Source organism: Phyllosticta citribraziliensis (genome assembly GCF_038025025.1).
Source record: "Phyllosticta citribraziliensis strain CPC 17464 chromosome Unknown J3D65scaffold_1, whole genome shotgun sequence".
Taxonomy (NCBI): Eukaryota; Fungi; Ascomycota; class Dothideomycetes; order Botryosphaeriales; family Phyllostictaceae; genus Phyllosticta; species Phyllosticta citribraziliensis.
In genome coordinates, this window is record NW_027117338.1 from 587,227 (window position 1) to 615,103 (window position 27,877).

General features: G+C 54.9%; 13 protein-coding genes across 13 annotated transcripts; 3 read left to right on the top strand and 10 right to left on the bottom strand.

Moving 5' to 3' along the window:
- Window positions 1-148: 148 nt before the first annotated feature.
- J3D65DRAFT_608754 (voltage-dependent anion channel-domain-containing protein) lies at window positions 149-1,974 on the top strand. Its single transcript, XM_066798616.1, has one exon. The coding sequence runs from the start codon at window positions 253-255 to the stop codon at window positions 1,807-1,809; it is 1,557 nt and encodes a 518-aa protein (XP_066659420.1). The 5' UTR covers window positions 149-252; the 3' UTR covers window positions 1,810-1,974.
- A 776-nt stretch (window positions 1,975-2,750) lies between these two features.
- On the bottom strand, window positions 2,751-4,105 carry J3D65DRAFT_8395 (uncharacterized protein). The gene is made up of 2 exons (XM_066804225.1): window positions 3,581-4,105; window positions 2,751-3,253 (listed from the first exon to the last, which is right to left on the bottom strand). The coding sequence occupies exons 1-2, from the start codon at window positions 3,906-3,908 to the stop codon at window positions 3,012-3,014; spliced, it is 570 nt and encodes a 189-aa protein (XP_066659421.1). The 5' UTR covers window positions 3,909-4,105; the 3' UTR covers window positions 2,751-3,011.
- A 699-nt stretch (window positions 4,106-4,804) lies between these two features.
- Window positions 4,805-8,032, bottom strand: J3D65DRAFT_8393 (Rgp1-domain-containing protein). Its single transcript, XM_066804224.1, has 3 exons — window positions 7,235-8,032; window positions 6,087-7,187; window positions 4,805-6,037 (listed from the first exon to the last, which is right to left on the bottom strand). The coding sequence occupies exons 1-3, from the start codon at window positions 7,887-7,889 to the stop codon at window positions 5,064-5,066; spliced, it is 2,730 nt and encodes a 909-aa protein (XP_066659422.1). The 5' UTR covers window positions 7,890-8,032; the 3' UTR covers window positions 4,805-5,063.
- J3D65DRAFT_8392 (uncharacterized protein) lies at window positions 8,033-9,441 on the bottom strand. The gene has a single exon (XM_066804223.1). It carries the CDS (start codon window positions 9,293-9,295, stop codon window positions 8,177-8,179), a length of 1,119 nt encoding a protein of 372 aa, XP_066659423.1. The 5' UTR covers window positions 9,296-9,441; the 3' UTR covers window positions 8,033-8,176.
- A 70-nt stretch (window positions 9,442-9,511) lies between these two features.
- Window positions 9,512-11,149, bottom strand: J3D65DRAFT_608763 (uncharacterized protein). The gene is made up of 2 exons (XM_066798617.1): window positions 11,007-11,149; window positions 9,512-10,958 (listed from the first exon to the last, which is right to left on the bottom strand). Exons 1-2 carry the CDS (start codon window positions 11,051-11,053, stop codon window positions 9,518-9,520), a joined length of 1,488 nt encoding a protein of 495 aa, XP_066659424.1. The 5' UTR covers window positions 11,054-11,149; the 3' UTR covers window positions 9,512-9,517.
- Window positions 11,150-12,581: 1,432 nt separating this feature from the next.
- On the top strand, window positions 12,582-12,908 carry J3D65DRAFT_682175 (uncharacterized protein; the record flags this gene model as incomplete). Its single annotated transcript, XM_066803753.1, has 1 exon — window positions 12,582-12,908. One exon carries the CDS (start codon window positions 12,582-12,584, stop codon window positions 12,906-12,908), a length of 327 nt encoding a protein of 108 aa, XP_066659425.1.
- Window positions 12,909-13,457: 549 nt separating this feature from the next.
- On the bottom strand, window positions 13,458-14,202 carry J3D65DRAFT_654476 (uncharacterized protein; the record flags this gene model as incomplete). Its single annotated transcript, XM_066802478.1, has 3 exons — window positions 14,126-14,202; window positions 13,930-14,067; window positions 13,458-13,858 (listed from the first exon to the last, which is right to left on the bottom strand). The coding sequence occupies exons 1-3, from the start codon at window positions 14,190-14,192 to the stop codon at window positions 13,458-13,460; spliced, it is 606 nt and encodes a 201-aa protein (XP_066659426.1). The 5' UTR covers window positions 14,193-14,202.
- A 2,179-nt stretch (window positions 14,203-16,381) lies between these two features.
- J3D65DRAFT_608768 (uncharacterized protein) lies at window positions 16,382-17,286 on the bottom strand (the record flags this gene model as incomplete). The annotated part of the gene is made up of 2 exons (XM_066798618.1): window positions 16,382-17,045; window positions 17,112-17,286. Coding segments are annotated over 2 exons (603 nt in total), but the record flags the coding sequence as incomplete, so codon positions are not given.
- An 850-nt stretch (window positions 17,287-18,136) lies between these two features.
- Window positions 18,137-19,620, bottom strand: J3D65DRAFT_8468 (uncharacterized protein). Its single transcript, XM_066804226.1, has 3 exons — window positions 19,365-19,620; window positions 19,119-19,295; window positions 18,137-19,065 (listed from the first exon to the last, which is right to left on the bottom strand). The coding sequence occupies exons 1-3, from the start codon at window positions 19,483-19,485 to the stop codon at window positions 18,380-18,382; spliced, it is 984 nt and encodes a 327-aa protein (XP_066659428.1). The 5' UTR covers window positions 19,486-19,620; the 3' UTR covers window positions 18,137-18,379.
- Window positions 19,621-20,698: 1,078 nt separating this feature from the next.
- On the bottom strand, window positions 20,699-23,029 carry J3D65DRAFT_8571 (SART-1 protein). The gene has a single exon (XM_066804227.1). The coding sequence runs from the start codon at window positions 22,696-22,698 to the stop codon at window positions 20,704-20,706; it is 1,995 nt and encodes a 664-aa protein (XP_066659429.1). The 5' UTR covers window positions 22,699-23,029; the 3' UTR covers window positions 20,699-20,703.
- Window positions 23,030-23,208: 179 nt separating this feature from the next.
- Window positions 23,209-24,185, bottom strand: J3D65DRAFT_608775 (mitochondrial 54S ribosomal protein bL28m). The gene has a single exon (XM_066798619.1). The coding sequence runs from the start codon at window positions 24,068-24,070 to the stop codon at window positions 23,360-23,362; it is 711 nt and encodes a 236-aa protein (XP_066659430.1). The 5' UTR covers window positions 24,071-24,185; the 3' UTR covers window positions 23,209-23,359.
- A 122-nt stretch (window positions 24,186-24,307) lies between these two features.
- J3D65DRAFT_608777 (putative peptidyl-tRNA hydrolase 2) lies at window positions 24,308-25,443 on the top strand. The gene is made up of 2 exons (XM_066798620.1): window positions 24,308-24,665; window positions 24,716-25,443. The coding sequence occupies exons 1-2, from the start codon at window positions 24,347-24,349 to the stop codon at window positions 25,021-25,023; spliced, it is 627 nt and encodes a 208-aa protein (XP_066659431.1). The 5' UTR covers window positions 24,308-24,346; the 3' UTR covers window positions 25,024-25,443.
- Window positions 25,444-25,872: 429 nt separating this feature from the next.
- J3D65DRAFT_8650 (uncharacterized protein) lies at window positions 25,873-27,200 on the bottom strand. Its single transcript, XM_066804228.1, has one exon. The coding sequence runs from the start codon at window positions 27,137-27,139 to the stop codon at window positions 25,934-25,936; it is 1,206 nt and encodes a 401-aa protein (XP_066659432.1). The 5' UTR covers window positions 27,140-27,200; the 3' UTR covers window positions 25,873-25,933.
- Between the last annotated feature and the right edge of the window lie 677 nt (window positions 27,201-27,877).

A 27,877-nucleotide genomic window follows, 5' to 3' on the forward strand; every position in this document is an offset into this window, starting at 1 on the left:
TCCACGGGCCATGGACATGTGAGAAACTTGAAACCATGCTGACTCCTCCATGAGTGAGCGGGCGGGAGCGGGAGCCCATCTGGACCTGGAGCTTGTTGGTCCGACCGACGTTAAACTTTGGCCTTAGCCCATCGACAATATCTCGAGCCCTTGACTCGCGACTCCGACTGACTTTCCCATGCCGCCTCCGTCACGCGTCACCTTTTCTTTCCGCACCTCACTCCTTTGCTAAACCCATTCCTTTGTGTGTCCATGCCTCAGTCAGTTTCTACTCAACCGCCCAAGTCGGCCCTCTCGTGGTACGACACTGCAAGCGAAGCATCGTCACCTCGCCACAGTCGCCGCCATGGCATCGCAGAAACCATTCGCTCCTCCATTGGGCCGTCGACGCACGTGGAAATCGAAGATCGCCGTTCGCATAGAGACAGCAGAACGTCGGGACCGACGACGCCTCAGTTGCTCTATGGCCAAATCTGGCCGGAGCCCCCGCAGGCCAATCACTTCAACAGTGAGCGCGCATCGATGCGATTGCTCAACTCGCCGCTGGCCAAGCTTGCGAATGAGAGGCTGAACTCGACGACCCCGGGAACGAGCTCGGATGGGCCTCTTGCTGTCCAAAAAGTACCCGCAGGACCGATTGGAATCAGAGACCGGATATCGCACTTTACCTGGGCCTGGTTTACCATTACCATTAGCACTGGAGGGTTGGCTGTGCTGCTGCACGAGCAACCGCATCAGTTCACGGGCTTGATTACCATTGGAAAAGTGGTCTACATTTTCAACCTGGTTCTCTTTGTCACTTTTTGCTCTCTCCTCACGACGCGCTTCGCTCTCAACCGCAAGGCATTATGGGCGTCTCTGACGTCGCCATCGGAACTGTTCTTCATACCAACCTTTCTCCTGTCTCTCGCCGTTATCATAGCAGGTATGCCGCTCTACGGACTGTCCAGTACCGGGCCCTGGCTCCTTACAACCACACGCGTTCTGTTCTGGCTCTTTGCGGCGCTGGTCCTCTTGGTCTCACTGGTCCTCTTCCTCCTCATCACGGCATTTCCGGCACCGGCCTCTAAACTGAACCCATTAACTATGGCTTCGCCCGCCTGGCTGCTCCCCATCCTCCCCACCCTGCTCACCGGCACAATCGCCTCCCTCATCGTGCCGACACAACCGGCACAGCACCGCCTGTCAATCATTGTCGCTGGAATAACTTTCAACGGGCTGGGCTACACCATGGCCATGGCACTTACTTCGCTGGTCCTCCTCCGGCTCTTCGCAAGCGGCCTCCCACCGCCCTCCCAGCGACCCTCGCTCTTCATCCTCGTGGCCGCCCCCGCCTTCACCGCCGCGGCGCTCATCGCCAACGCGCGCGCCCTCCCCGGCTCCACAGGCGCCTACCTCTCCGCGCACCCGGGCGCCGCCGACGCCCTCGCCGCCATCGCCCTCTGGTCCGCCATCTTCCTGTGGCTGCTGGCCGCGTGGTTCTTCCTCTTCGCCGCCGCCGCCACGCTGCTGATCCCCTGCGCGCGCCCGCGCTACCGCCAGGCCTGGTGGGCCATGGTGTTCCCGAACGTCGGCTTCGCCGTCGCGACGGCAGAGGTCGCGCGCGAGCTGCAGAGCGCCGCCATTGCGTGGGTCGCCACGGCCATTACGCTCGTCGTCGTTGTCGTGTGGCTGGCTCTGGCGGGCCTCGTCGTGCGGGCCGTCTGGAAGGGCGACGTGCTGTGGCCGGGCAGAGACGAGGATGTTGATGAGGACCTGCAAGAGACGGTGGTGGGCGGCTCGGCGGGCTCGAGTGTCAAGGCGTGTTGATGAGGGAGTTTCTCTGTGTGACGGTCTACGAAGGTGTGTGGTGTACGACGGAGTTGTGCGGAGTCCATGTGTTACCAGAGCGGATGATAATACCCTAGAATGTAGTACCTACCTGCCCATGTACCTAATGCGGCGGAGTACATGGCGGTAAAATGGGATGGGGACAACAGCGTTGATCCAATAATTCTTGTAAATAACTCTTCGCTGCTTCTCCAAACCACAAATCCACTTCCTCCGCAAACTGTGCCACTTTCTTCCATGTCACACCTCTTTCCCATCGTTTGCCCTATTGCTCCAGCATCTTCCACGACCGCCGTGATGCTGAATCTATCATAGAAGAAGACGGAAACTGTCACTGACTGACTAGATCTGTGTATCAAAAGGCGAATTACGTTTAGTCTTGACCTCCTGATCCTTCCCGCACAACCAAGACAAATTGAATACAAGCCCCCGAGATGAAGACGAGAGTCGCAGCGGGAGCACCCGGATCTCTCATGTCCTACAACTCTCCGCATACAAGCGCCTCTGAGTAACACCTAATTACCCCCTCATCCTGTGCCACTTTTTGCCCCTGATCTGTCATGCCCGCTTGTGTTTATTGTGTAGTGCTCCATTTGGGCCGTGAAGAGATCAAGGAGTTTGTGGTCATGGTAGATGTGGAGTGGCCGTCACTCAGCTGGAGCCAGGGAGAAGGGGGACAAGAAAACCGTGGTGGCCAAATGGGGGAGAGGTTGGGCATGAGAGAGGGGGAGATTTGCATGTGTGCATGTCGTGCGCATATTTTGTGCATTAGCCATATTCTCTTTGTGCATCCTGTTTAATGAGACCAAAGCAAGACGAACCGATGACTTGATTTGTGACAACCACCTTTTCCATTTCTCATCCTCATGGGCCCTGTATTGCAACGACACAAACAGATTGGGACAGGGAGAATTCTCACACAGCAGTGGATGAGTAGGTGATTTAGAGCAAGTAAACATTACGAATAGCTCTACATAAGCTACGACGTCTAGAAATGCGGGTGGTGTTTCCAACTATATCTCTGTGCTCTGTTCTATCCAACAACGACAACGACAACGACAACGACAACGACAACAATATCGATACAAGAAGAAGGCGACTGTACAAACCACATCCCCCACCGCCTATGATACATTCAACCCCTATCCCGTCCGTCCAACCCGAGACTAACGATTCAGACCTTACAAAAGGGCAAGGCCAGCAACGGCAACGCCAGCAAGCGCAACCATGGCACCCTTGACACCAACAATACCAGCAGCGGCGCCGGTGAACTGCAGCGGGGTGCTGCGGGCGGGGGTGGGGGTAGCGACGAGACCAGCCTTGAGCGAGGTGGCCGAGACGGGGGCCGGAGCGTAGATGGAGGCGCCGGCGGCCGAGGGGACGACCTTGAGCGTCGACGAGACGATAGCGGCAACGTCGGAGCCTGCGCAGTCATCATCGTCAGTGTCCGAGTCCGACGAGTCTTCCCCTTCTGAGTCGCTGTCCGACGACGAGCAGTAGTCGTCTTCGTCGTCGTCTGCTGCGATGGGAGAAGAGGAAGGAGAGGCGGGATGATGAGGCATCGACATGGACATACCGGGCTTGACGGCCGGGACGGGGACCGGGACGCCGCTAGCGGAGACGGCGGGAGCGCCGGCGCTAGGGACGACGATGGGGGCGGGCGTGATGACCGGGGCGAGCTGCGAGGCGCTGGGAGCGACGACAATGGCGGCGACGCCAGAGCTCGAAGCCGCGGGAGGAGCGGCGTAGCCGGGAGCAATGCCAGTCGATGAAGCTTCAACGATGGCGGCGACGGGGGCGGAGGTCGCGCCGGGACCGTAGCCAGGGAGGTAGCTGGGCGAGTAGCTGGCCGTGCCAGAGTAGGCCGCGCAGCCCGGGACCGTGGTCTTGGGGGGAGCGCGTCCGCCACCGCAGTCGAGAGCCTCGCAGATCTCGCCGGTGCCCGGGACGTACCAGATGACGGAGGCTCCGCCGTAGGCGACCGTGTTGCTCGAGGTGCAGCCGGAGAGGTCGGTCTTTGCGAGGGCGCCGGTGGCGAGAATGGCCGTGGCCAGGAGGGCGGGCTTGGAGAAAGACATGGTAGGTTTGATGACGATGTTTTTAAATCTTGAAAGTCGTATGGTCCAGGGAGATAACGAGCGTTGCGTTGGAGGCAGAGAACGGCGTATAAGAAAGATGGAAACCAAAGAATGAATGGCTTGGTAAACCGGTGATGTGGTGGAACCCTGGGTCGTAAGGACTGAGACGACTGCAGAAGGAGAAGCTCATATTGCCGGCCTTGGCCTGGTGGTCTTTATACCTCGTGGATGCACTTCTTTTCGTGGCATCACTAGGCGGCAGCTCATTTCACCATCTCACCTCAGCGGCTCGTGCGGTGTCTTCGGTCGTCTGCCAGGCACATCATTGTAAGCACCCGCAGTGCGCCACGATCCATCGCGCTCCAAACACTTCTTGATTGGGCGTTTGTGTGGCTCTAGCGAGAGAATTGAGAAAGCTTAGCCTGTTTGAGTTGCAGCCTGGTATTGACGCCCACTTGCCGGCGGCCACCACGATTTGACGGACCTAGACCGCCGGATATAGATCCAGGGGTGGACGCCACCGGGCGGCTGTTGGCTTCGTATTTGGTGCGATTCCGAAAGCGGAGGCGGATGTTTAGCGCATTGTCAAGACCCCGAGACTTGAGAAGAAACAGCTTGGAGACATGGTGGAGAGGCATGTGTGGGCGTAGAAAGAGAGGTGTTGGAGTCGAGTGTTGAGAGGCTTGGGCATTGGCTGGCCCCTGCCAAAAATATCAAGGTTGGTGTTAAGCTTACCCGATGATGCGGTGCCGTACCGCTGCCCCTGCATCCCGCATCGCACCACCCCGGCATTCTCCGCCAATTGATGCTGTGGCTTCCACGCTCTTGCTCCTATCTTCAACGGTCAGTCTCAAGCTCCGCCATGGCAATTTCGAGGGTCCCTTTTTTTCGTTGAAACATCAACTTGACGACATTGATCCTTTCCAAAGACGCCGTGAACAGCCCTTTTTTGCGCCCAGGGGTGCCGTGCTGTGATAGGGATGAGCGAACCCTATTCGGGCGTGGATCAAACTCCCTTGGATGATGCATATGATACATTGATTTCCCCAAAACTCCAGGAATCAGATGCCAGATCGCTCTGTCCAATGCTCTTGCTTTCGGGCCGCCTGTCTTGACCGTCTATACAATCCATGCTTCATCCAATCATTTCACTTTTCAAATGGCATATGACTCCTTGTCTTCCCCAGAGCCAGTACCCAACCCATCAGAGCCTGTGTTGGCGCCATAGACTCTGATCGGCACAACAACTTCGAAACTCTCGACGTTGATCCTCTCTGCAGCCGCCAGGATGGTCCCACGTTCGTCTTTGGCCACCTCTTCCATCAGGTCGCCACCCGTGTCCTTTGTCTTGACGTCGGCTCCTTCTTGACCCTCCACTCCAGCATCCTGATTGTCCACTATGCTTGATCTTGGAGTGACAAACTCGAATCGAAGCTTCCACGCCAGACTGACGCCGCTGGTGACGAATTCCGGACTTGCGTTTGGCGGGACCGTTGGTGCAAAAGCCACCCGTCTGGAGTACAACGTATTTTCTGCAAAGCTGGCGTGTATCTTCCGAGTTGCGCGGTGTATGCTTGCAGTGCTGCGCAACGCAATTGCCGGGTCAACTCTCTCGCTGGACTCGAGCGCAACTGCAACAGCAAAAACGGGAACGTCGTTTCGTGCAAAATCGATCACCAGAGATATTGTTTCGCCAAGGCGGTACGCGGGGCGGGCCAATTTGATGACTGCAACGTTGCGACCATTCCGGGAAATGGAAAAGCGATTCGGAGACTTATTGGAGGTATTTGCTGAGCTGAGGTTTGAACGGAGAATGGCAAAATCGATTGCTTCCTTCATCGAGCTGGCTGGTGGGTCTTCGATAGTGGACCTCCGCCGGCCTTGCTGGTTGGGGTATGCGGTCGGGGAGAGCAGGCCACCTCTTGCTGTCTGCTGGGCTGTCTCGAGGAGATTGTTCACATACGCGTCAAACTCTTCGAGGGCCTCTTTTGTTTCTCCAACAGCCTTTCTTCCATTCGATACCCTTCTATCGTTGCCCATCTTCGAGTCGCCGACAGTCAAGACCGTTGCTTGGTCACGCAGGAAGACGTAGGGAGACATTAGATCGTGTCCGAGAATCTCGCCTCGGTCTGCAAACACTTGTTAGTAACTTGGCGGTCGAAATTATGGGCTACTTACTGGTGACGCTCCCAAAGACTCGTAAAGGAACGTTGACGGTCCTCACGGCTTGCGCTGCGGTCCCTGGTCTTTGCGTACCGATGCTCAAATGGTAGTTGACTTTTATCGCTCTTCCCTTGTGTGTCGGCGGCAATCCTCTCGGGAGCATAAAGGTGTACTTGAAGCTCTTGCTTTCCCCTGGTGCCAGCTTCAGATCCACAAAAAGAATGCTTTGTGGCGTACTGAGCAAGGGGACGGCTTTGGAGCTGGCAAGTGCTCTCATCTCCCTGATGCTGCTAGGCTCACCTCCGCCGAGTAACCCACCAAGGGACTCGCCAATGTTTGACCAACCCAGCGCGCCAAACAGTCCCGAGTCTCTCTTCTTTTCAATTCCAACAACGCCACCGCTGCCTTGGCCTCCCATGATGCCTTTTCGCTTCACCTCTTCAAAGGGAGCTTGATTTACAAGCGAGCCATCCAACACAAAAGATCCAATCATTTGTGCGTATCCCATCATGAGAACTTCTGGTTTTGCAGGCCTTGGAGGATGCCGCTGGCTCGGTGCACCGAGCTTGGAGACTTGGCGGTCGCTCGCCGACTTTGGCAACAATCGAACCGAGGGCTTCGACGCGTACTCGGACATGAGAGTTTCGGTGGAGTTGTTGCTGATGGTGTAGAACTCACCGCTGCTCCGTGTGCTTCCCCCATTCATGCTCGACCCTGAAAGTATTCGCGTCACCGGAGAGGGCTGTAACTTGTCGCGAGACATGGTCGTATGGTCTGGACTGGTGGAAAACGGTGCCCCAAAGGCAGATTGAACATTGAGTGCTCCTGTGCTTGCGTTTTTGTAGACATCCTCCGCTGGCGAGATTTCCAGTGCCGGACTCATCTCTCCTGTCCGCGGAGATTGTCGAGGTGACGGTGGCGACGGTGGGAACTTGAAGTTTCCAAGTGAGACTTTACGGCTAGAAGATTGGCTGGGCGTCCCAGAAGGTGTGCTTTGTTTGGACGTTCGCCGGCCCGGTCGAGTCGGGAGAGATGTGTCTGTTTGGGATCGATTCAAGGAGGGAGGAGAAGGTGAAGTCGAGAATGGAGAAGGCTGTAAAGATCTAGAGCCTGAGCCTTTGATGTATGTTAGTAGTGCTCTCGAATTGTCATGGCAAACATACCCGAAGGTGCTGTGACTGCTCCTTCCTTCCCAGTGACCACTTGTAAGCTGGCACTCCTCCGATGTAATTTACCAGGCCTCTGTGACAGACCGACGACGCCGTTGCCATTGGTTGCTCCGCTCGTCTCGCTATGCAAAGACATGATGGATAAAGACCTCCCATGTTGTCCAGCCGGAGACGTCGAAGTCCCATCAAACGCAGCGGTCAAAGGAGAAGGAAGTTTTGCGCCAGAAGCAAACTGCGGAGCACTGAGGCTCAGAGCAGGTCTGTGGCCGCGACCCCTTCCCGCAGCTGCTGGTGATGCAGTGCCAGAGTCCCCTGGAGACGGTTGTGCCGAGACATGGTGGAACGATGGCGGATTGCGACTCGCATGCGCAGGAACCGAGGAGAGGACGGACGGCGCCACTGACTGAGCAGCGCTGTGTGCGACGGATGGGGCGCGAGGGGCAGGCTGAGCTTTCGGACGAGTTCGCTGAGGGTCTCCGGGGAGCAAAGGGTTCCTGGGGTCGGCGGCGGACAGGCGTGCGGGCGAGCGGTCGGACGAGGTGGCCGAGACGTTTTTGAAGGTTATGGTGCAAGTGACATGTTCGCCGGCGAAAACGCAGGACTCGTCGAAGCTCACGGAGACGCGGATTGGGGTGGTTGAGGAGGGCATTGCGGAGATGGGTGAGCTCCGCGCACGGGAGCTCTACAGGTCATGAGAGGGCGGGGGACGACCGGCCATGCGGGCAAGACATTGTCGGCGACGGGTACTGGATCAAGTCTTGGATGTGAGCGACGACGAGAGGAGAGAAGAAGAAGAGGCGATGTCAAGGCAGAAACGACGGCACAGGCAAGCTGCAGGTGCTTTGGCAGCTAATGTAGGCTTGTGCCAAGCGCCGTCTTGGACTGCCGCACTGGGCATCCATGTCTATTGATTTCCTCTGCTGTGCACCACTACTCTCACTCTATCCTGCCCACGAAGCTGCTCCCTCTGGAACGCTCCGACGGTTCTTCATCCCACGCGTACCCTGCCTCCTTGGGGCGACGTCCACTGATGCCCTTTTTCCACGGCGCTGGACCTTGGCTGACCCCCATTTCTCTCCACTTCTTCGGAGGCCTCACGCCCGTGTCGGACAGCTTCTTCCAGACGTTCTCTCCTCGCTTTTGCCACCGTTTCCTCTTGTCCGTCATTTCCTCGTCGCTCGGCTGGAACTTCGACTTGAGTATCCGACGAACTGCCTCCTTGCTGATTTTGAACCGGTCTGCTAGAATCTCAGTGTTGAACGTCGCGGGATCCGACTTGTGCAGCTCGCGAATGCCCAGCACCGCGTCCGGAGACACGCGCTTGGCAGGACGCCATGATGCTCCTTCAAACTTCTTCTCCAGTGCCTCTTTTTGCATCCTCCAGTGTGGCACATCTTCCCCTCTCTTTGCTGATTTGTCGCCGCCCTTTCCTCTCTGCTGTGTGCTCTGTTCTCGGCTCTTGGGCCCCTTCCCCTTCACAGGCTTCGCTTCCTTTGGTTTTTCCCGTGTTCTCTTTGCCGTGTTCGGTTTTTGTCCCTGGGGCTCCAGTTGCGCCAGCATGGCGTTGGCCTCGTCCTGTTGGATTTTGCCCGTCACTAGTTTAGCTATTATGTCTTCCTTCTGATGATATGCGTCCTCGTCTTCCTTCGATCGCACATGTGCTTCGCGGTCTTTGGGGCTACCGGGCCGTCTGCCGGTCAATTCGAACAGCTGGCGGTCGATGCTATCGTCTTGTCCGTTCGATAAGCCTAGGTCTTTCTGTAGTTCGTCCAGGGCAGGTTCTGCGTTGGGCTCAGGGTTGTTCGATAACGAGGCGTCGATTTCGTGATTGGGTTCAGTGTCGCGCGGTGTAGATGCATGCTTTTCTGCTTCAACATCTGCGTCTCTGGCTATTCTGAGGGTGGACTGGGTGCTGAACAGCGCAGGCGACTTGATCCAGCTCTGTGGTGCCTTCAGAGGGGCGAATCGCTGAGGAACGCGCGCGCGAGTAGAGAAAGCGGGAACAGATTGGACCGAGATGGACAGAAGTCGGCGACTGCATGTAGCGCAAGCCATTGTCTATGAAAGGCGCCTGGTGGACGAGCTGCGGAGATGTTGGGCAAGTGGTGAGGGAGGCGGGACTTTTTCAAGTCGCGGGCGACGCGCAGACTGCGACACGGTCGCCAACGATTCGTGCCACTGCGGCGTCTCGGCTGATTGGCTCCATTCAATCCATGTTACCCACTCGACAGACCACCACCTCAACTCTACAATACAACGCGAAAGCCAAATGCAGCGCTATTGCCTGTGAACACCAAAGACGCTGGATGCTATTTTGAAACTGACGTAGGTCCCAAGCGCAATCGCCCCCCCGGCGTAGAGCAACCACCTCAAATTCCTCCACTCAACGCTTCCGCCATACCTCAACTTTGCCCTCTCCGACTTCCCCAGCTCGGTCAAGATGCCATACTCGGGCACATGTTTGAATTCGAAGCTGGTCGCGCGGCCTTCCAGACCATACTTGCTATTCACAATCATATCCCACATCAGACGCCGGACGACGGCGACCTTGCTCTTGTCCCACGACGGCACTGCGCGGTTCATGTAGTGCATGACCATGAGGAAGAAACACTGGCCAGCCATGAGCGCCCAGTGGTACAGCGATGGCTGCGGCAGACCGAGGCGGTCACAGAGCTCGTTGCCGTTGAGCCAGCGGGCCGAGGCAATCAGCATGTCTGCGCTGGCGTACGTCGGCGGCTGGCTTTCCAGTGCTCTGATAATGTTGTTGGCGAGAATCTTGGACGTCTCCGACGGGTCGACCTCGTAAAGGAGGAGCGTCTCCATGACCGCTTTCGCCTTTGACGGCGTCGAAAAAGGCTCCGTCGGACATCCGACCAGGTACCCAATGTACCGCCATAGCGCAATGTAGTCGACGATTTCTTGCTCTCGAAGAAAGATGCCCTGCCGAGGAAAGCTGAGCCAAATCAAGGTCGCTGAAAAAGTGCCGATAGTCGCGATGCTGTCAAGATCGTTGATGGGAACGCCCCATTTCTCTATGCTGTAGTAATCGGGTCGAGTTTCGGCAAGCTTCATGATGCGCATTCGGACAGCGGCGTGGAGCAAGCGCACGCGAATGCTGCTCGCGAACCCTTCTCCGCCGGGCTGTATGCTCTCAAGGCTCTTGGTGCACTGCAAGATGTGCTGCGTGGTCTCGAACAACCGTCTCCGTCCCACTTGGACGCCAAAGCCGCCTGTTCGCGCGAGAACCTCGACAACTCTTGCGGCGCCCATGCCACCAAGAAGAGACTGGAAACACAGGCCCGTAAGAGCAGCGCCCCCATACCTGTAAAAGACGTCCTGGCCGCGTGCTATCTGGTCCCAGTCTACCCAGTCCGGTACAGTGTTGACTTCGCGCCACAGCTTGCCCAGCGTCTCATCGTCGCTTGCATGGTCTCGCAGCAGCGCATACAAGTCTCGATGTTGTGGTTCCTGCTCCTTTGGATTCGCTGGGTTGCGATCGTCGCCCAGCGATCTGTCGACCTCCTCTGGTGCCTCATCAGTCTTATCTGTGATTGCGCGACTGGTCCTTCTTCGAGGCAAGCCAGTGGTCTGGGGAGGCGAAATTTCGTTGAGACGCTTGAGTGCTTCTTCACCGAGAGCATCGTACGAATATGTCAGCGGTATCGCTTGGTCGAGGGTGAGGTGGTCTGGAGTGAGTTCAAAAGTGTACCCCCAGCATCTGCCACCACATTAGACGCTACCCGCAGGTACGGTACCAAGTACTTACGATCGGGTATTATCTGTTCGGCGCCGAAACGGATGAGGCCACGCCATAATGCTTGCTGTGAAGAGGCAGAACTGGACGGCGCGCAGCTGAGAGTGCGCTGTAGGAAATCAAATCATTCCAAGCGCAAAACCTTGGAAATCAAATCACGACACTTGAGAATCGACGTCAATGACGCGCATGATCAATTATTACGCTTCGGGCGCCTTCTTTAACCGGGATGATGAGACGCCCGCTGGGCCGCTAGTAAGCTTGATTCGACAACGGCTCGGATCGAGAAAGCGAGGCTAGGCAATCTCGGTCGCTGGTGCTCGTTGCCACTCAAATCGTGTGCAGAAGGCATCTGGGTGTACCGTTGTCGTCATTGCCCAGTCGGTGCACCACCACAACTCGCCGAGCTTGGTACGACTGAACGCAACGCCGAAACGTTAAACGAAAAGCTTGTATCAACGAATCAGCTTTCTTCTTCATTTCTTTCAGTGATCATTCTTCTGGTGGATCTTGATCAGCTCGAACATTCGCGGAATGCCATCAAACCCATTCACACGTCCATTTCATACCCGACTTCTTCTTTGATGCATTCCTGGCTTTTCCACAATGCAGAAGATGATCAACGGTGGAGCTGCCTACAGGCAAGAGAGGAGCATTTGCACACTGTCAAGATTCAGGCACAACTGCCCACGGAAGCAGATCAAAGGTCCCCTGTCGCAGTCCCGTTACTTATCACGACTCAGATAGTGACGAAGATGTCACAAATTCAATGCCCCCTGAGCCGCAGCCGATGTGTCTAGAGCTTCGACTGTGGTGTGCGACTGTCTCGAAAAGATGTCGTTTGCTCTGTCTCAGTTCAACATTCACCACTCAATCGCTTTCTTCTTTCATTGATTGGGCCTTATAAATTGGTAGACAATGAACTACCAAATCATTTTCAGACCAGAACATCCATCACCTCCAACCTTTCCCCTATCGACCAGCACATACAACAGCCACAGCCATGAACGACATTCTAGCTTTTGCCATTGTCATCCTCCTTCGGTGATCGGCGCTTTTGTCGAATTCGCATGCGCCCGCATCAGAGCAGAGTATTCGCCATGCTATTATACCATCGATACCGAGGATCTTCGTCAGGCGATGCGGGATGCACGCCGTAAAGAGCAATCACAGGCGAATCAGGCGAAAGAAGACTAAGAACGCTTATGCCTCAGCGCTTGGAAAGGGAACAGGAGCAGGGTTTCGTAATTTATTTTGCGCGCGATGACTGAATTACTGTTGATTCCACACAAACTAAGAACGGATTGTCTATCGGCCACTATGAGCGAGTGTGTTCTGCGCTTGTTTGCTTTACTTTCTGCCTTGCGCTTGAGTTGCGGTGCACCTCTCCTATCTCTTGGATCAGTCTAGAATGATCGTCTCGACGAAAATGCTCGCTCGCAAAGTTGCGTCTTTGCCCTCTTCTTCTCGATCCATCGAAATTTTGCAAACACCAGTCAAGCTCCTTTATCAATCTCCGTCAAAAGTGAACCTCTCCCGTTCCCAAGCTCCCCCGTCCCTTCTCCCTCCTCTCCTCCCACCCTCAACATGGCAACTGCAACACCTCCGTGGAGCCAACTCAATCTGCAATTCAAACTGCAACTCGTTTGCTCCATCGAAGGCCTCTTGTATGCCGTCATCATCGGCCTCCTCGTTTTCGTGGTGATCATGCTGTGTGTCAACGCACTAGACGACACTGCAGAAAGATGGACAGGAGTTGGCCAGCACCGCCGCGCTTATGGTCAGCAGCAACAAGAAGAGCAACGCACCCGCGGACGGCGCGTCGGTCGGCAGATTGTCCCGACGCTTTGGCAGTGGATTGCGCTTTGGGTGCGTGTGCAGAGAGGGGAAATCGGGGTGGTCTTTGAGATGTAATGGGAAAGGTCAGGGGGCGGCTTTTAGAGGGTGTTAGTCAGACTTTGGTTCCCGAAACCGACACCGAAATCAATGACGCACAAAGCGGAAGTGTGACTGCCTGCCTTGTCGCGTAATACTGTACTTGAGCGAAAGTTGAAAGCGAGAGAACCAGATCGGGCGCGTGGAAAGGGAATGTCTGTTTGGGTCTTGGACTACAGGGAAAGAGATGACTATCTTGGACTACAGGGGAAGAGATCACTACTCAGGCTTGAGTGCGCGGCTTTGTATAGTGGGCAGGTAGCGTGGTGTTGGTGGAAGAACATTGATGAGGTTTCGGCAATGTAATGCCCGTAAGCTATTAAGCTCCTAGAAGCCTCATAAGATAGCTTTTTCTAGACCTACCTTTCCACTTCTAGCTACTTCTCTTTACCTTAAAGAGATGGCCGCATTAAAAGGCGCTTAGAATGGAACTCACGCAGTCTAAATCTCATCATTTGAGGTATTCAATCTACCTAACGTCGCTACAACCTTTGTGACCCCTGAGCTCCTGAACGCCGTAGTCATAAATCAGATTTGCGATTGAAGTTTGAGCGTCCTGCTCATCAAGGAATTCAGGCTCTTTGTTTTTATTAAGCGCGTTCTAAGGAGCTGATTTTCCTTCTCTAACACATTCTTTTGATCTTCCAACTTCTTCACCTGTCTCTCTTGTTCCGCGATTTCTTGACGTGCCACGCAGAGACTATTCTCGAGTCCCCGGAGTCTCATCTGTTCCATCTGAAGGGCTACCCTGAGGTCATTCACTTCCCCAGGATTGCACTCGAGGCGGAACGGGTCGTCAAACCAAGGAGCCGTCAAGGTAGGAACCTCTGTGGCTTGGAACGTGGCAGGGCCGGTAAGGTTGGTCGGCGGAAACAATAGAAAGTCATCTCTAGGGGTTCCATCGTAGGAGAACGGGGGTTCTTGTTTTGCTTCGTTTCACTTAGCGATTGCGTTGCGTTCGATGATCAAGCGTTTTCGTCTATACTTGGATGGCACTTACGTGATAGAAAAGACTCCTGGGTGTACCCGCTTCCCATTTCATCCGAGCCTAGACAAGGGGAAGGCGATGGCGCCATTGATCTATTGGCCACTGCTTCGTTTTGATGTGGGGCACTCTCCAAGTGGGATAGAAGAGAGGCTAGAGAAGCAGTTAGTCATGGTTTGTTTAGTTTAGCTGGAATCGAGTTAGTACTCACGCGGAGCGATGCCGTGGCTGTTTGCGGTGGATTTTCGAAATTTCCGTCTCATATTGGATGTAACCATTTTCAAGACGGGCCTGGCTAAGTTATTCTTTCTAGCTATGACTTAAGACACATCTTTATAGAAGGATATAATGGCCAAGAGAATAGAGGTATTCTAATAATATTAGTCATTAGATAGGCTATGATAGCATCTATGACTTCCATACCCCTCATAGGAAGCACACGTGAGGAGCTCTGCCTCTGACATTGGTTACCAGTACCCATATATAGTGCGAAGGAAGTGTTCTTCATGCTTTCCCTAACCTAGAGCTTCCCGAAGATGTGCGCTACCATATTTGAACTCTACGCGGCTAGTTGACACCAAAAACGCTTCGCCCTTGTGGATTCGAGTCGTAAGAGCCCCGACATCCTTTACATCGACAAGCTGGGCCGCAAGCGCATGATGTTATCTGGTCCCATTGGCATGAATGCATGCCAGAGCACTGTCAGCTTCATCAACGCAACATACTTTCAACACTGGCCGAATTTCAAGGGGACTGGCTGGATTCCGGCAGTTCTCCTTCGCGTCGAGGTGGATTTTGCCGCAGCACTTGCATAGTTTGTTGTGCGCGGCTCAGTCAAGCTAGACGACGGGAACAAATGGCAAGCGTTTGGCCTGCTAGAGCCCAGGGCCGAGGCGCTATCGGCGTCGAAATTGCGGTACACAGAAAGGAAAAAGTAACTGGAGCCATAGTCATGCTTCTTTGGCAGGCACTTGCCTAAGGGGAGTAGACTTCCTTCAAATGATTCTAGACCATTAAGTGTATGCTGTTTGGGTTGGCTTTCCGGAACACGCGAGAGCAAGGAAACTTCACGGTGTCTTGGCTTATCATCACTGGCTCGCCTCTTCAACTGTCTGTCTTGACATGAATCAACACACGACTGGACGCGCAGCAAGACGAGCATTCGATGGTTATCTGACTTTTTGTTCTTTGCCAGTTGATTGATCAACAGTGACAGAATAATCGAACATACTTCTTGGCCCTCCGGAACGTCATTCGTTCGATCACACCTGCGATATGATGCCAAACCTCTCGCGCTGCGAATATTTGAAAGAATCTGCAGAGGGCCGCGGAGCATCATGAATCTGGACCTGACCACTGGACTAAAGTTTGAGCTTAAAGCCGAGTGCTTTCAACGTTGTGTGTGAGCCGTGAAACGGTGGTGCTGCGCTTGCGAGTGTCGGCGCACATGACTTAGTCGTCATAGACTTGCAATGGCCAAAAAGAACGAATATACAACAATGATGTGAATAGTCATATGTAAGAAGTCACAATGTCCCCTAAGAGAGGTGCATAAAATGGAGAAGTGAAGCGGATCAAAGTTTGGGTCCAAGTCCTAATCCATAAGTGCAGGACGAATGTGTGTCTGGTCAATGTACTGTAGACGGACTTGTCTTATCGCGCCATACCGATGTTTGCAGCTGACTTGTGCCGGGGACACCTCCGGTGACCAGCCTGTGCCCGCTGCTCCGCGAACAGGTTTCAAAGGTGGTGGGTTTTGTCAGGGATACAGGCCTTTGGAAATTAGCGAAATGGCACGAGTAGCCCCTCTGGATTGGTGCTAGGATGTTGGTAGGATTTAGACATGTGAACAGACAAACGAGAAGATGTGGAATGGCCGGCGAATTACCTTTTGATAGTTGGGCATCGCTCAAGTACAGCCCAACAACTGCCCGCCTCCCGAGGATGAACAGTCGTCAAGCAATTCCAGGACAGGGCCAGCAAGCATCCCGGCTTTCCTCCGACGCTTTCGGATATGTGAATTGAGTCAAGGGGGCATAGGACAGGGGGCAGGGGGCAGGGGGCAAGGGGGCAACTAGTAAGAGGACATTGATTGACCGTGGGTTCCTAAAAGGGGAGTAGGGAACCACAACGAGGAGAATGACTGCCTGCCTTGTTGCGCAAGTTCGCAATTGGAGCGAAGCCGGAAAGCTGGAGAACTGGGTATTCGCGAGGAAAGGGGGCGTTTTCTAGAGCCTGGGCTAACGGCTCAGGCTTGAGCAGGCAGCTTCAATGCAGAGGAGGAGGTGTGGTGGTGGTGGTAGACCTTCAAAAATGTCTAAGAAAAATTATCCCGTGATATATAAAGCCTTAGGCATCTAGGAAGCTATGTCCTATTCTCTCCCCACCTCTCCACCTCAGATTTACTGTGTTTGACCAAAAGTGGTTACCGCATGAGACATTGCGCGAATTTGCACAGGTTCATTACTGCTAGGGAATACTCAATTGAAGATTCCTGTCTACCACAATGACACTACAAGCTGTGCATTATCATAGAGGCAGAGAAAGAGTAGAGGTCATGAGCTGCGGTCGCAATGCAGACCGCAGCAGCTAACTAAAAGAAGGAATGACTATACTATAATAGGAAAGTACTAGTCCCAAATAGTCAAGCGAGGACCAAATGAGCAGAGAACCCAAGGAAAACGCGCGAGAACCAGTCTTGCATCAATAATATCCAAGTTCGACAAAAGACCTGGCTTCAAGATTACTGACACGCTCCTCAAACCTGGCTTCGAGATCTGTGGCACGCTCCAACACCGGCGCGATTCGACCCCATCCCTCAACAACCATCCGCGTCAAAGACGCGTTGTTGGTCCTGAGAACCGCGTTCTCTTCCTTTAGCTCGCCGAGCTGATTTTGCAACCGCAAGTATCTCCGCTTCAAGATGTCGAAGCGCATTTGTCCAGGATCGTGTGGCTCCGGCTCGACGCTTGGCCGCTTGGGCCCCGCGTCGCCGCAGTCACGCCTGTTGCCGACCTTGCAGTCCGGCAGTGTGCAATGGTCAGTTCGACCATCGAGGTTTGCGTGCGACATCGTCATGGAGCTGACGGAGGGAGGCAGTGCGGTCTGCTCTGCTTTCGGAACTGGAATCTCTTCATTACTATCAGCGACGGCGCCGAGGGTTCAAGCCAGCTCGCCTGTCTCGGGGCAATACCCACCTGCGCCACTTGACATTTTTTTGTTGTTCTCGGGATGAGCCAGTCGCTGGTTGATGTCCCAAATGCGTCGGATCACCGTAGAAGGGTCGGCGAGCGCAGACAAAGCTTGCAGTCCTTGCTCCTGATTGAAGTATAGAAATATTGGGGGAAGAGAGTACGACTGAGTTTGTTGCGCCTGTGGAAGAAAAAATCCCTCCGATGCATTGAAAGGCAGCGTCTTTATAGCTTACACAAGATAGGACGGGAGCAAAGGCTTAGATAGAGCTTGGCATACGTGTAAAGAGTTATTCCATCCCGGATCCTACTGGATGCGCGGCTTCTAAGCATTACTAAGGGTATTGAACAGTATTCCCTAGCATAAGTTCTGGCCGGTGTCGAGGAGTACCAAAGTAAAAGGGGGTGAAAGCTTCCTTCTTCCAGTTGCCAGTCTTGTCAGACTCTGCTTGCATGTGACTGTCCGCGGACCCAAAGCACCGGTGTAGATGCAGGTCCTGCGAGCCCTGCCATCCTCCGCATCGAGAGTGATATCTGACCCCTCGACGCGAGCCCTATCGGCGACAACATGAGACTAGCCGACGCTTATAGCGGCCAGCTGGATGCATTTCGTGCCCCTGCGAATCGAGACCCATTTCGAAAGCCGTTGCATTAGTGTCGAGCGCCAAAAAACCCTCATTGCAGCCGAACCTGTTGTGCATGCAGGGGGAAGCTCTTCTTTGGGCCTCTGGCAGCAATAGGCAAGCCAAAAAAAGCTGGAACGCGGGGACTAGGTCTGTGCTCGCCATTCGTTATGACTCGAGACTTGTTCTGATATGGCATGCCTCTGTGAGTGGATAGCGCTTTGGCCGACGGAGGATGAGAGCAAGCCAAATCGCCAGTGCGCAGACATGACGCTCGCGGATTGGTTGCAACCGGACTTCCAATGCGTTTCGGATTAGCCCTTGCGGAACAAGTCTGCAGACCAGAATAGCAAAGTTCGCAGCGTCGTTTTCGCAGGTCTGGACCTGGGCAGAAGTGACGAGAAGCTCAGCGGGGTTCCGCTGTGTAAGCGAATGGCGTTGCCAGCAGGAACTCCAGCTCTGCAGATCGCCTTGCAGCTCGATAACGACTTCGCTGGCGAGCAAGCCGCTGGTGATTTGATGTCATGAACGTAGACATTTGGCGGGCATGTTGACATTGGCGCTGGAGCAACAGAAAACATGTATAGAAATTGTTTAGCTAGGCATCGCTAAAGTACAGCCCGACACCTGGACAGCTCTCTTCCTCTCAGATCAACAGTCCTTAAGCACTTCACTGATAGGGACAGAAAGCGTCTCGGATATCATCAACCGCTTTCGGAGACCCAGACTCTGGTGTTGGAGCGTTGTGATGGTCTCCTGCTGGTGCTTGTTGGTGGTTTCGAGGAAGGCGATTCGACCACCTAGCTGCTGCTTGTACAGAGCCATCACGTGGTCTTTTGCAGTCAGGCTCATCTCCAAGTGCTGGACTTGCCCTTGGAGGCTGATCTGGAAGTTGAGCTCCGCCTCGCGCCTACCAGTGTCCTCAGCCTGAGGGTCCTTGTGAGCGCCGCGATTCCCCATCTGGACCCGGTAGAGGCTCTCTCGCGCCTTGCAGAGCTGTTCCAACACGCGTCGACATTTATCTTCTTTAAAGGCAAGCTGCTCTCTGAGCCCTTTGAGCTCGAGGCGCAGTTCTTCGGCTTCTTTTCGTAAAGGGCCAAGCAGCTGCTCGATGTCATTTATTTCAGAGTAAGGTCCCGTGGAGTGACTGCCGTTGCCAGTCGCAATTCCCTGTGACTTCTTGCGATGCTGCATCTGAGCACCGGCGGGAACGAGCGGCGGGGCTGCTGATGGAGAGCCGCCTGAATAGATCGGCGTTGTCAAGACTCCATGCGGATTTGGGGCGGAGGGGGCCGTGTGGTGAGGTGCTATGGCACGCCGCGCCGCAGCTTGGTTGGCTTTAGGGTTGTCAGCAACTACACTAACTCATCCACCTAGAGACGACACTTACATGAAGCGACTTCAATCATCTGAAGCGCGTTGTTTGAGCGCCCTTCGTGGATTCCCAACACACCAAGGGGTTGGTATGAAGGGTCGACCGAATTGCCCTCTAGTCCACGCACCGTCGTAGTCGATGGTGCAGGGGTTTGGCGTTGCTCGGGACCATGCAGAGGAGTCATAAATGATGCTAAAGAGATGTTAGCATTGGCGAAACGGCGGATCTGTCAGGTCGGAGCGAGTTCTAGACGGGGTTTACCTGGGCAAATGGGGCATTGGTAGAATTGTTGGTTTGTAGTCGACGCGTGCGGCCTCTGAGACATAGACGGAGCACTGCTGGCACTGGCTGTCGCTCTGAGCTCGCTCTGTGGACGTTGCATGATGAAGGTCTTGAAAATTCAAGGCGTTGGAGGAGCTGGGAAGGAATCGAGCAGCTGGGAAGGAATCGAGCAGCTGGGAAGGAATCGAGCAGCTGGGTTGGAATCGAGCAGCTGGTTTGGGTGTATGGTCGCGGAAAATCAAGGCACTGAAGGAGTTGGATCCCCGTCGAGATATCGGACTAGGAAGAACTCTTGAGAACCCAGCGAAGATCATGCGGGCGCTGAACCAGTTTGCGAGTCAGCGGCGGTCGGATTACGACCCTTACCTATCATGTCGAACTTCACATCTCCCTGCTTCTACCCTGGCTTACCATGGAGGGCTCAACTCGCTGCCGGCTCCGCGCCTTCCAAAAAAGTCAGTTTACTGGTCTGAGGCGTTTTGCACAGGGCTTTTGGCTCACCTGGTAGCTCAACTAATGGTCTCCCGTCACTATCACGACGGGCAGAGTATTTGGACGCAGCTCACGACGTGATGGCCCAGACCCGCCATATCGAACCTCGCATATCCCTGCTTCTACCTTGGTTTGCGACGGAGGGCGCAACTCGCTGGCCGGCTCTGCAGCTTCAAACTCGTCAGCTGCTAATCTGAGGCGTTTTGCATAGGGCTTCTGACTCACCTGGTAGCTCCACGGATGCACTGTGTCCTTTACATCAACGACGAGCAGAGTATTTGGACGCGTGACAAGAATGGAAGTGGAATAGTAGCTGAGTGTCTGTTCATTTACGACTACCGATGACTACGGAAGGCGGAGTGGCAACAATCATGGTGTGGTCAAAGTTTGGGGTTCACTGGCATAGTTTGGCAGGATGTGCATCGGTACCTACCGACGGATACGGTGGGAGGTGTGGTTGAGTAATGGGTTGGAGAGCGGACATGCACGGCGGCAGTCGGCACGGTGCGCAGCAAGGCCAAAGATCACCAGGTTCGACATCGAATGGCAGCCCAGCACTTTGGTTACTGAGCTGCCGGGCACAACAGGCACATGCCAGGTCAAGAGCAGACGAAGGGGAGTGGGGCAAAACTTGCTCACTTACCTGGTGCAATGTGCGGCCCATCACGCAAAGAAGGGGGGGCTTTTCTAAGAAGACAGTTCAATTTAATTTCTGTATGCAAGACGAGCAAAAGCAGACTAACCTTTCTTTCAAGAAAGCGACCGTGACCCCAGAAAGGAGGCAAGCCCCCCAGCATGTCCGTGTGAAGAGATAGGGACGCTGTCCTTACTCCAGACGGATACCCGCAGCGCGATTCTTCCTGGCCGTGGCATCCATGGCCGTGTTCATGCTGGTGTGCTGACTCGAGTCCAGACTGCTCATCGCCTCGCGCTTCTTCTCTTCTTCGATCTTCTTGAGCCGTTTCTCCGTCTTTTGCTTGCCGGAACCCTTGCCGTGGAACTGGTGACTGAGGTGCTTGAAAGCTTCTTTTGCGTTCATATGGCGACCATGTTCGTCGACGTACTTGAGGTCGACATTGGGTTTGTATTCCTTGTTGAAGATTTCGGCCATGCGCTTCGACTCGATCCGGTCGCGGTCTTGATTAGCCTTTTGGGCGAGGGCCTCGCGCTCCCGCGCTGACATGTGCTCCATGCGTCCACTGCGGCGATCACGCTCGCGTTGCAATTTGGCGCGCTGCTCTGCTTCGACCATGGCCTTGTTGCGCTCGGCAATGAAGCGCTGATGCCCAACGAAGTTTTCATTGAGTTCCTGCCCGTTCGAATCCTTGACTTGGCCACGCTGCCGGAGAAGCCTGAGTGTAGCGCCAACGCCACGCTCAACGATTTCCTCGTCATCCAGACCCGTAGTGGTCATGTCGGCAACTGCAGATGCACTGCCTGCCCGGGCCTGGCGCTCTGCTTCATCTTCAACCTCGGCATAGGATTGCTCCATGTTGGTATCGCCCTCGTCGTCGATCTCGTTGGGTTCAGAACCCTGGCGAGGTGGTTGAGCAGACTTGCTACGCTGACTTTGCGGACGGTCGGCAGGGCCCTGGAGATTGGCGATGAATTCAGTCGTTTCGTCGATAACGAGACCCGGCTCTTCCTCTGGAGTCTCGGTGCTGTCCAAAACGCCAGGGGTAGCCGAAGCTTCCTCGCGGATCTGTCGGGCAAGATCTTCGGGCTTGACCTTCTTCCGCTTCTTCAAAGCCTGTCGTCTCTGCAAGGCCAGCTGTGCTTGCAAGTCCTCATCATCGACAAAGTTGTCGTCGAACGTTTTCTTGGGCGCGGATTTGCTCTCGGGCTGGTCAACGTCCATGGCGACAGCGTCAGGCACCTCGGGGGCGGGAAATATGTCGTCATCGTCCAGGGCCTTTTTCCTCGACTTCTTTTCCTTCTTCTTCTTCGGCTTCTTGACCTTGACTTGAGACGGATCGACGTAGTCCGAGGCGGGTGTGGATTCGTCTTTGAGAAGGTCGAGGCTGATCTTGATGGATCGGGACGGACCAGACGCATCACCAGCCGTGTTTCTCTCTGCCTCCTCTTTTGTGCGTCCTTGGCCGTCCAAGGTAAAGAGTTTGCGCTTCTTGCCGTCAATCTCTTCGTCATACTGAGCGAGAATGGCTCCCTGAGTGGTATCATCCAGATTGTTTGGGTCGTAGGTTCTCTTCCTCTTCTTCGACTCGAGACGTTCATTAACCTTTTCTGCATCCCGAATGTTGACAGCCTCGAGCTCGTCCCCGCCCTCCTCATCGTCAACAGCGGTGTCTTTGAGCGTCAAGATGTGCTCCTCGCCTTCCCCAAACTGGTCCAACTCGTGACCGACTTTGACACCAGCTAGGTCGAGCGCAGTGTACTCGGCCTGAGCCTGGGCCTCTCGCTCTGCCAACTCTTGCTCCAGCTTCTTCAATTTTTCGATCTTCTTCTGTCGTTTCTTCTGTCCTGCGAGCCACGTCTTGGCATCGACATCGTCGCCGTCTCCAAGTCCCTTGCCTTCGAGTTGCGCAAAGCGCTGGGCCTGCTCGCGTGCCTTTTTGATGGCCTCCTTGCGCGCGTTGGCTTTGGCCCTGGCCTCTTGCTCGGCCAGATGCTTGCTCCAGTTGCCGTAGCTGGCCTCGGTGCGCGTTTCGAGGGTGCTGGCAGGCTCTTCGTCCGAGTCGGAGCCTTTGGATTCTTGGAAGACGGGGCCGGATGGGGCTTCCTGGCCGGGGACCGGGAGGGGCTTCATGCCCATGGCCACGCGAATCTTGTTCGCCTCCTCGATGGAGATGGCGTCGGCCATGGTTGCGATGTGGTTTGATGGGTGGTGGAGACGGAATTGACGGTGAGGAGGTGAGAGGTGGTTTGCAGGAGGACGGGGCGAGGTTCCATTGTCAGCGACGGGCGGGCGACGGCCGACAGCCAGACAAGCGATGCCAAGCTTTGCTCACCGCCTGGTAGTTCTGCCGCGGCACAGGCCACACTCCGCCAACATAAAAACTTCGCCGGGGGCCCACCATTCTCTCTACCAAAACAAGGACTTGTGTCCAGCACCTCCTGCGCGCTTTCGAGCGTCTGCGGTCGAGGAGCTGCGACAGTTCGGCTGGCCACGCTTTGGGGCATTTTGCGTTCCTCACGGTAGCCGACAGGTCTGAGATTGAAGCAACGCTCGTCTGAATCGTTCCCTTCGGGTTGAGCGCCTAGGGCGAGTGCTTGCCGGCTCCATATTCCTACTCTTGGCATTGAGTCCTCTTCGGAGGGTCGTCGTTTAGACGGTGAGGCCGGGACTAACCATGGATTGCCAACATGCATGCTTTGGATAGCCTTGAAATTGAATGTTTTATATCTACATGTACACAATTCTCTCCTCAACGTGCTTGCTCTTGACCAGCTCCTGAGCCTCATTGCCGTGACTGCTTGACCGTACCATGACCGCCTGCCCAGTTCCTTGCCTCCACCAACATTCAAGCCTTGTCCGCCGTCATGACCTCCGTCTTCTGAACCTTGATCTCCCCTTCTTTTGCCAGCTCCACCTGTCCATCCTTGATATCCTCTTCCTCTGCCAGCTCCACCTGCCCATCCTTGAGATCCAGCTCCTCGTCAAACATTTGTATCTGCTTCTTCATCTCCACCGGGCTGACCTTTTTGCCCTGCATGTCCTTCAACTCGTCGTACATGGTCGTCGGCGGCAAGCCCAACAGTTTTCTTTGCTTCTCGTACCGCTTCTTGACCGCGTCCGTCTGCATGATGCGCCATCGCAGCGCCCATCCGCCCATGCCCAACTCCTTGATGCGCTCCGCCTTCTCGCCCAGGAGGTACTCGTCGAGGCCGCCGACCTTGCGGATGGTGCGCAGCACGCGGCGCGACACCTTGACTTTGATGAGCCGGCCGAGCGAGTCGGAGCGCAGCCGCAGCTTCTCGAGGTTTGGCCGCCACTTTCGGCGTGTCTTTTGCTCGTACTCTTCCGACACCTTGTTGCCGAATTGGATCCGTGCTCCGCCGTAGAGTCCAAAGTTGGATTGCTTGTACCAGTATGCTTGGCCGTATGGGTATGCTGGGATTTGGGCGTGGTCGTGGGCCAGACGGTTGCGTGTTGACCTCGCGAGGAAAGGTGTGGTTGTGCTGAAGGTCCGCGTCTGTTGCGCAGCGCATTGGAGGGAGCGGCGGAGCGCCATGGTGGACTTGGGCGATTGGACTGCCGCCCTGTGATTTTTGAGAGGAGGAGCTGAACGTCGAGGCGTCTGGAGGATGGATTGGAGACGGCGATGTCCTCCGCTCGACAGGAAGCACTGGCCGGTGGTTTTGCGCGTCGCTCCGACTGCTGTGGCTGGTGTGTGGCTTGCCAGTTGTGCGACTCAGCCACTAGCCTTGTCTGACGTCGTGGCTGACTTTCTGCTTAGAATTTCCAACGCGGCCGCCATTGCAAGTCAACGCTCCATCCTCGCAGCAAAATGGCTTACGCCTATCGAACTGTCCCCGTGCCCGTCTTGTGGCTCTTCACCGGAGGCATTGGCGTCCTCAGCGGCATCGTTTTTGGCGGCATGTGGCTTGCAAAGCAAGTCGGCCAAGAAGCGTATGTGAAAGGCCTCTTAGCAGGGAGATTAGAAGAGCAGGCCAAAACAAAGCGCGAAGAAGAAGAAGAAGCATCAGAAGAGTCAGACTCGGAAGACGAGTCCGAGTTCGAGGCACAAGAGCTGGATCCTTTCAACGACCGCAACGAAGAATGCAAGCTTGTCTTGGTCGTACGCACCGATTTGAAGATGGGCCAAGGTTCGCAATCCTCTCTCGCATCACCTCCACCATATGCTCACAAATAGCAGGAAAAGTTGCTGCTCAGTGCGGCCACGCCACCCTTGCCTGCTACAAAGCTTTCCTGCGAACCGCCCCCGACTCGCCCGTCCTCAAGCGCTGGGAACGTTACGGACAGATGAAGGTGGCCCTGAAGTGCACGAGCGAGGACGAGATGCAAATGCTGCAGGCGCAGGCTCTCAGTCTTGGTCTCTGTGCTCAGATTATTCACGACGCTGGCCGAACTCAGATTGCTGCTGGAAGCGCAACGGTGCTTGGAATCGGACCCGGTCCAGTTAGTGTGATAAACCAGGTTACGGGACATCTGAAGCTTCTATGATTGAAGTTACATTATGGCATGGAAGCATGGCGAAGGCGTTGTGGGAACATACAGGGGGATGGGTATGTCATGGCACAATCAAGACACTTTTACCTGGTGAGGAGCTGTTCTGCTGCTTTGTTGCTCGAAAATGCTGCAGGAATATCAATTTTGGCTTTCTGACTTGGACAGAATCAATTCTTGTATTCTGGACTCGTTGCGGGCCTCTTCGCCATGTTCGGTGATCGGTAAGTGGACTTTGTTTTCGAAAAGCAAGACAACGTGGTATCACAAGCAGCCATTGTTCCTGAAAGACGTGATACAGGTTGTGGTGAGACACCACCACAGCTCCGGTCGTCTCTTTCGCAAGAATACGTAACGTCCACGACGTGACTTTGTAAAAGAAGGAGTAGAGAATTGCCCAAGAAGAGGTGTGAGACGCACTCTATTTCGCCAAAAGCGTTCACCAGATCAGTGAAGCAACATTCAATCCAAATAACAGAATTTCTCGCTCAGTCGTTATCTTTCAAACCGGCATTACTGCCATAGCAAAGCAAGTGTAGTACTTTATATCGACGAATGGCGCACCGCTACCCAGCCATCCATCTGTGGAGAAGAGAACAGAAGAAGAAGAGCAACAGGAAATGAATGCAACGCGAGACACGATTGCGCCCCGTCCAGCCAGCCAGCCATGCAAATATTGCTTGCTTGCTTGCTTCCGTGCCAAACACCGCAAACGACGAGCCACGCAGCCAGAGATGTACGTACCGTACCGTACCGTATCGCGCCCGCTCAGACAAGACACCTAACCGACCAGCCGACCAACCAATGCAACACAGCCCGACCCAAATAAAATGCTCAAGAAACAGGAGACAGGCAGGAGAGAAAACGACGAACAGGCACGCGGAAACAATTCCCTCACTCTCTCACCTCACCCCCGCCTCTTGACGCGCGCAATTTTCTTCCTACTCCTGTCCCGCTCCCGCTCCCGCTCCCACTCATCGCGGCCCTCAAAGCTGGCCCACTCAACCGTCGTGTCGACTCTTATTCCGCGAGGCCCACCCACACCACCTCCACCTCCCCCTGCCCGCTTCAACTCGATGAAATCGGCCGCCGCGTCCTTGGTGCCGTTGCCTCTCCCCGAGAAAATCGGGCTGGGCACGCCGGGCAAGCTGCGCTGCTCGACGACGTCGTCGTCCAGGGACCAGCGCGACACGTTCAGGTTCTTGGCCGACGCGCTATCGTTGTCTTTGACGTTATCGAGGAACCAGGGCGCCGTGTTGCGGCGCGAGCGGGAGCGGGAGTGACTGCCGCTTCGACTGCCGCTGCCGATACCGTTGATGTTGTTGTTCTTCGTGTTCGGGGCATACTTGTTGCCGTAGTAGTAGTTGCCGGCGGCGGGGTTCGACTTGGACTTGTTGTACATGGCCCGGTGTGAGCGCGACGAGGGGTTGCTTGCGAAGCCGAGGGCGTGCAGGCCGCGCATGAGGATCGGACGCAGCGATGGCAGACAGGCACAGACTACCGCAAGGGCGACTTCGATGGCGGACCACATGGCGGGTAATTGATTGTGTGAGACGGTGTCGTTGCGCTTGAAGCTTGTTGCGACGGCGTGGAGACGCACGATGGAAATGATACAGCTCCTGATGTGTGAGGGCTCGAGGTCAGCTTTTGGTTCGGCGTTGAGAGACGGAAAGAACAGTACGTACAGTCCGCCGATGCTAAAGGCGACGAGCAACGCAATGTACTGGCTCTTGGAGACTTGCAGCTTGTTGAGTGCGGGAATAGGGATTAGTATTATCACTAGATCAGTGCTGATATTGAAGCCAGCATTGACGTAATTCGAGATGAGAGGGTTGATGCATTGGCCTTGGATGCTGCGGTTCCAAAACGCCTCGACAGGTATGCAGACAAAGACACCCACCAAGATTGCTTGGAGCGTGTACACAATCACAAAGGCCATCGTGAGCCATGTGAGTAGCCTCGTGCGTCGATCGAGGAAGATGCGCAGATACTGCGTGAGGATCGAGAGTTTTGACAGTCCCAGCGCTATCATGTGCACCCACACAGTCGCCCAGAAGTATTGGAGTACCGACGACAGGTTGTGAGGGGCAAGCTCTTCAGCGTGGTAGCCCATGCCATTGTTTGCCTCTGTTTTCCGTCAGCCGCGGATTACGAGCCAGTTGAGAGTAGAGTAGACTTGCGTAGATGTATCAAGACAACCAGAGGTATTAGTGAAATCCACGCTACCACTACGAGCGCGTCATCGAACCCAAGCCCACAAGTGACTCGATATCGTACACCGATTTTGAGACACACAAACAAGAGGGACAGGAACAGATTAGCGTAGGCGACAATGACTGCCCGTAAAGCCCCAGAGGCAATCTGCATTGTTAATCCGACTGCAGACGAGGAATAGACACGGGGAACTCGAGAAAGGCATGGGTGGTTCAGGTGGAGTCGGAAAAGAAGGTACTCGGAAAGTCACAGGCAGAGAGTTGGTCCAGCTGCTTCTTGTGCCATCTGCAGCGCTGCAGCATCCATAAGCGCGGCAGAAAACACAATTCCTTGTGAGGGACCCGACAAGCTTCCCCAGATCAACATGCGACGGCCCGGTGACCGCGTTGAAACACTAACCTTGTCCCTGCAGCGCTGGAGAACGCATTGATGACTGCAGGAGCGAGGTGTGGTGGTTTGCAGCAATATCCACATGGAACCGGGGCGTTGATCAAGCAATGTTATCATTTCTCACCAAAGACGTGGAAATATTTGTCCAACTCGACATGTCGAAACTGGTCTTTCTTGGTAGGTTGACGTTAGGGTAAGGTTAAAGGAGAAACAAAGTAAGCCTACCTTGACAAAAGTCAAACAGTCC

Coding starts and splice junctions, on each gene's coding strand:
- J3D65DRAFT_608777 (XM_066798620.1), top strand. CDS start 24,347: ATGGCTTACGCCTATCGAACTGTCCCCGTGCCCGTCTTGTGGCTCTTC. Junction 24,666..24,715: donor CGATTTGAAGATGGGCCAAG/GTTCGCAATCCT, acceptor CACAAATAGCAG/GAAAAGTTGCTGCTCAGTGC.
- J3D65DRAFT_8571 (XM_066804227.1), bottom strand. CDS start 22,698: ATGGCCGACGCCATCTCCATCGAGGAGGCGAACAAGATTCGCGTGGCC.
- J3D65DRAFT_608754 (XM_066798616.1), top strand. CDS start 253: ATGCCTCAGTCAGTTTCTACTCAACCGCCCAAGTCGGCCCTCTCGTGG.
- J3D65DRAFT_8650 (XM_066804228.1), bottom strand. CDS start 27,139: ATGGGCTACCACGCTGAAGAGCTTGCCCCTCACAACCTGTCGTCGGTA.
- J3D65DRAFT_8392 (XM_066804223.1), bottom strand. CDS start 9,295: ATGGCTTGCGCTACATGCAGTCGCCGACTTCTGTCCATCTCGGTCCAA.
- J3D65DRAFT_8393 (XM_066804224.1), bottom strand. CDS start 7,889: ATGCCCTCCTCAACCACCCCAATCCGCGTCTCCGTGAGCTTCGACGAG. Junction 7,188..7,234: donor AGCAGTCACAGCACCTTCGG/GTATGTTTGCCA, acceptor CATACATCAAAG/GCTCAGGCTCTAGATCTTTA. Junction 6,038..6,086: donor AGTCTTTGGGAGCGTCACCA/GTAAGTAGCCCA, acceptor AAGTGTTTGCAG/ACCGAGGCGAGATTCTCGGA.
- J3D65DRAFT_8395 (XM_066804225.1), bottom strand. CDS start 3,908: ATGTCTTTCTCCAAGCCCGCCCTCCTGGCCACGGCCATTCTCGCCACC. Junction 3,254..3,580: donor ATCGACTGGCATTGCTCCCG/GCTACGCCGCTC, acceptor ATGACTGCGCAG/GCTCCGACGTTGCCGCTATC.
- J3D65DRAFT_8468 (XM_066804226.1), bottom strand. CDS start 19,485: ATGCAACGTCCACAGAGCGAGCTCAGAGCGACAGCCAGTGCCAGCAGT. Junction 19,296..19,364: donor CCAATGCCCCATTTGCCCAG/GTAAACCCCGTC, acceptor ACATCTCTTTAG/CATCATTTATGACTCCTCTG. Junction 19,066..19,118: donor GATGATTGAAGTCGCTTCAT/GTAAGTGTCGTC, acceptor ACAACCCTAAAG/CCAACCAAGCTGCGGCGCGG.
- J3D65DRAFT_608775 (XM_066798619.1), bottom strand. CDS start 24,070: ATGGCGCTCCGCCGCTCCCTCCAATGCGCTGCGCAACAGACGCGGACC.
- J3D65DRAFT_608763 (XM_066798617.1), bottom strand. CDS start 11,053: ATGGCGTGGCCTCATCCGTTTCGGCGCCGAACAGATAATACCCGATC. Junction 10,959..11,006: donor CGAACAGATAATACCCGATC/GTAAGTACTTGG, acceptor ATGTGGTGGCAG/ATGCTGGGGGTACACTTTTG.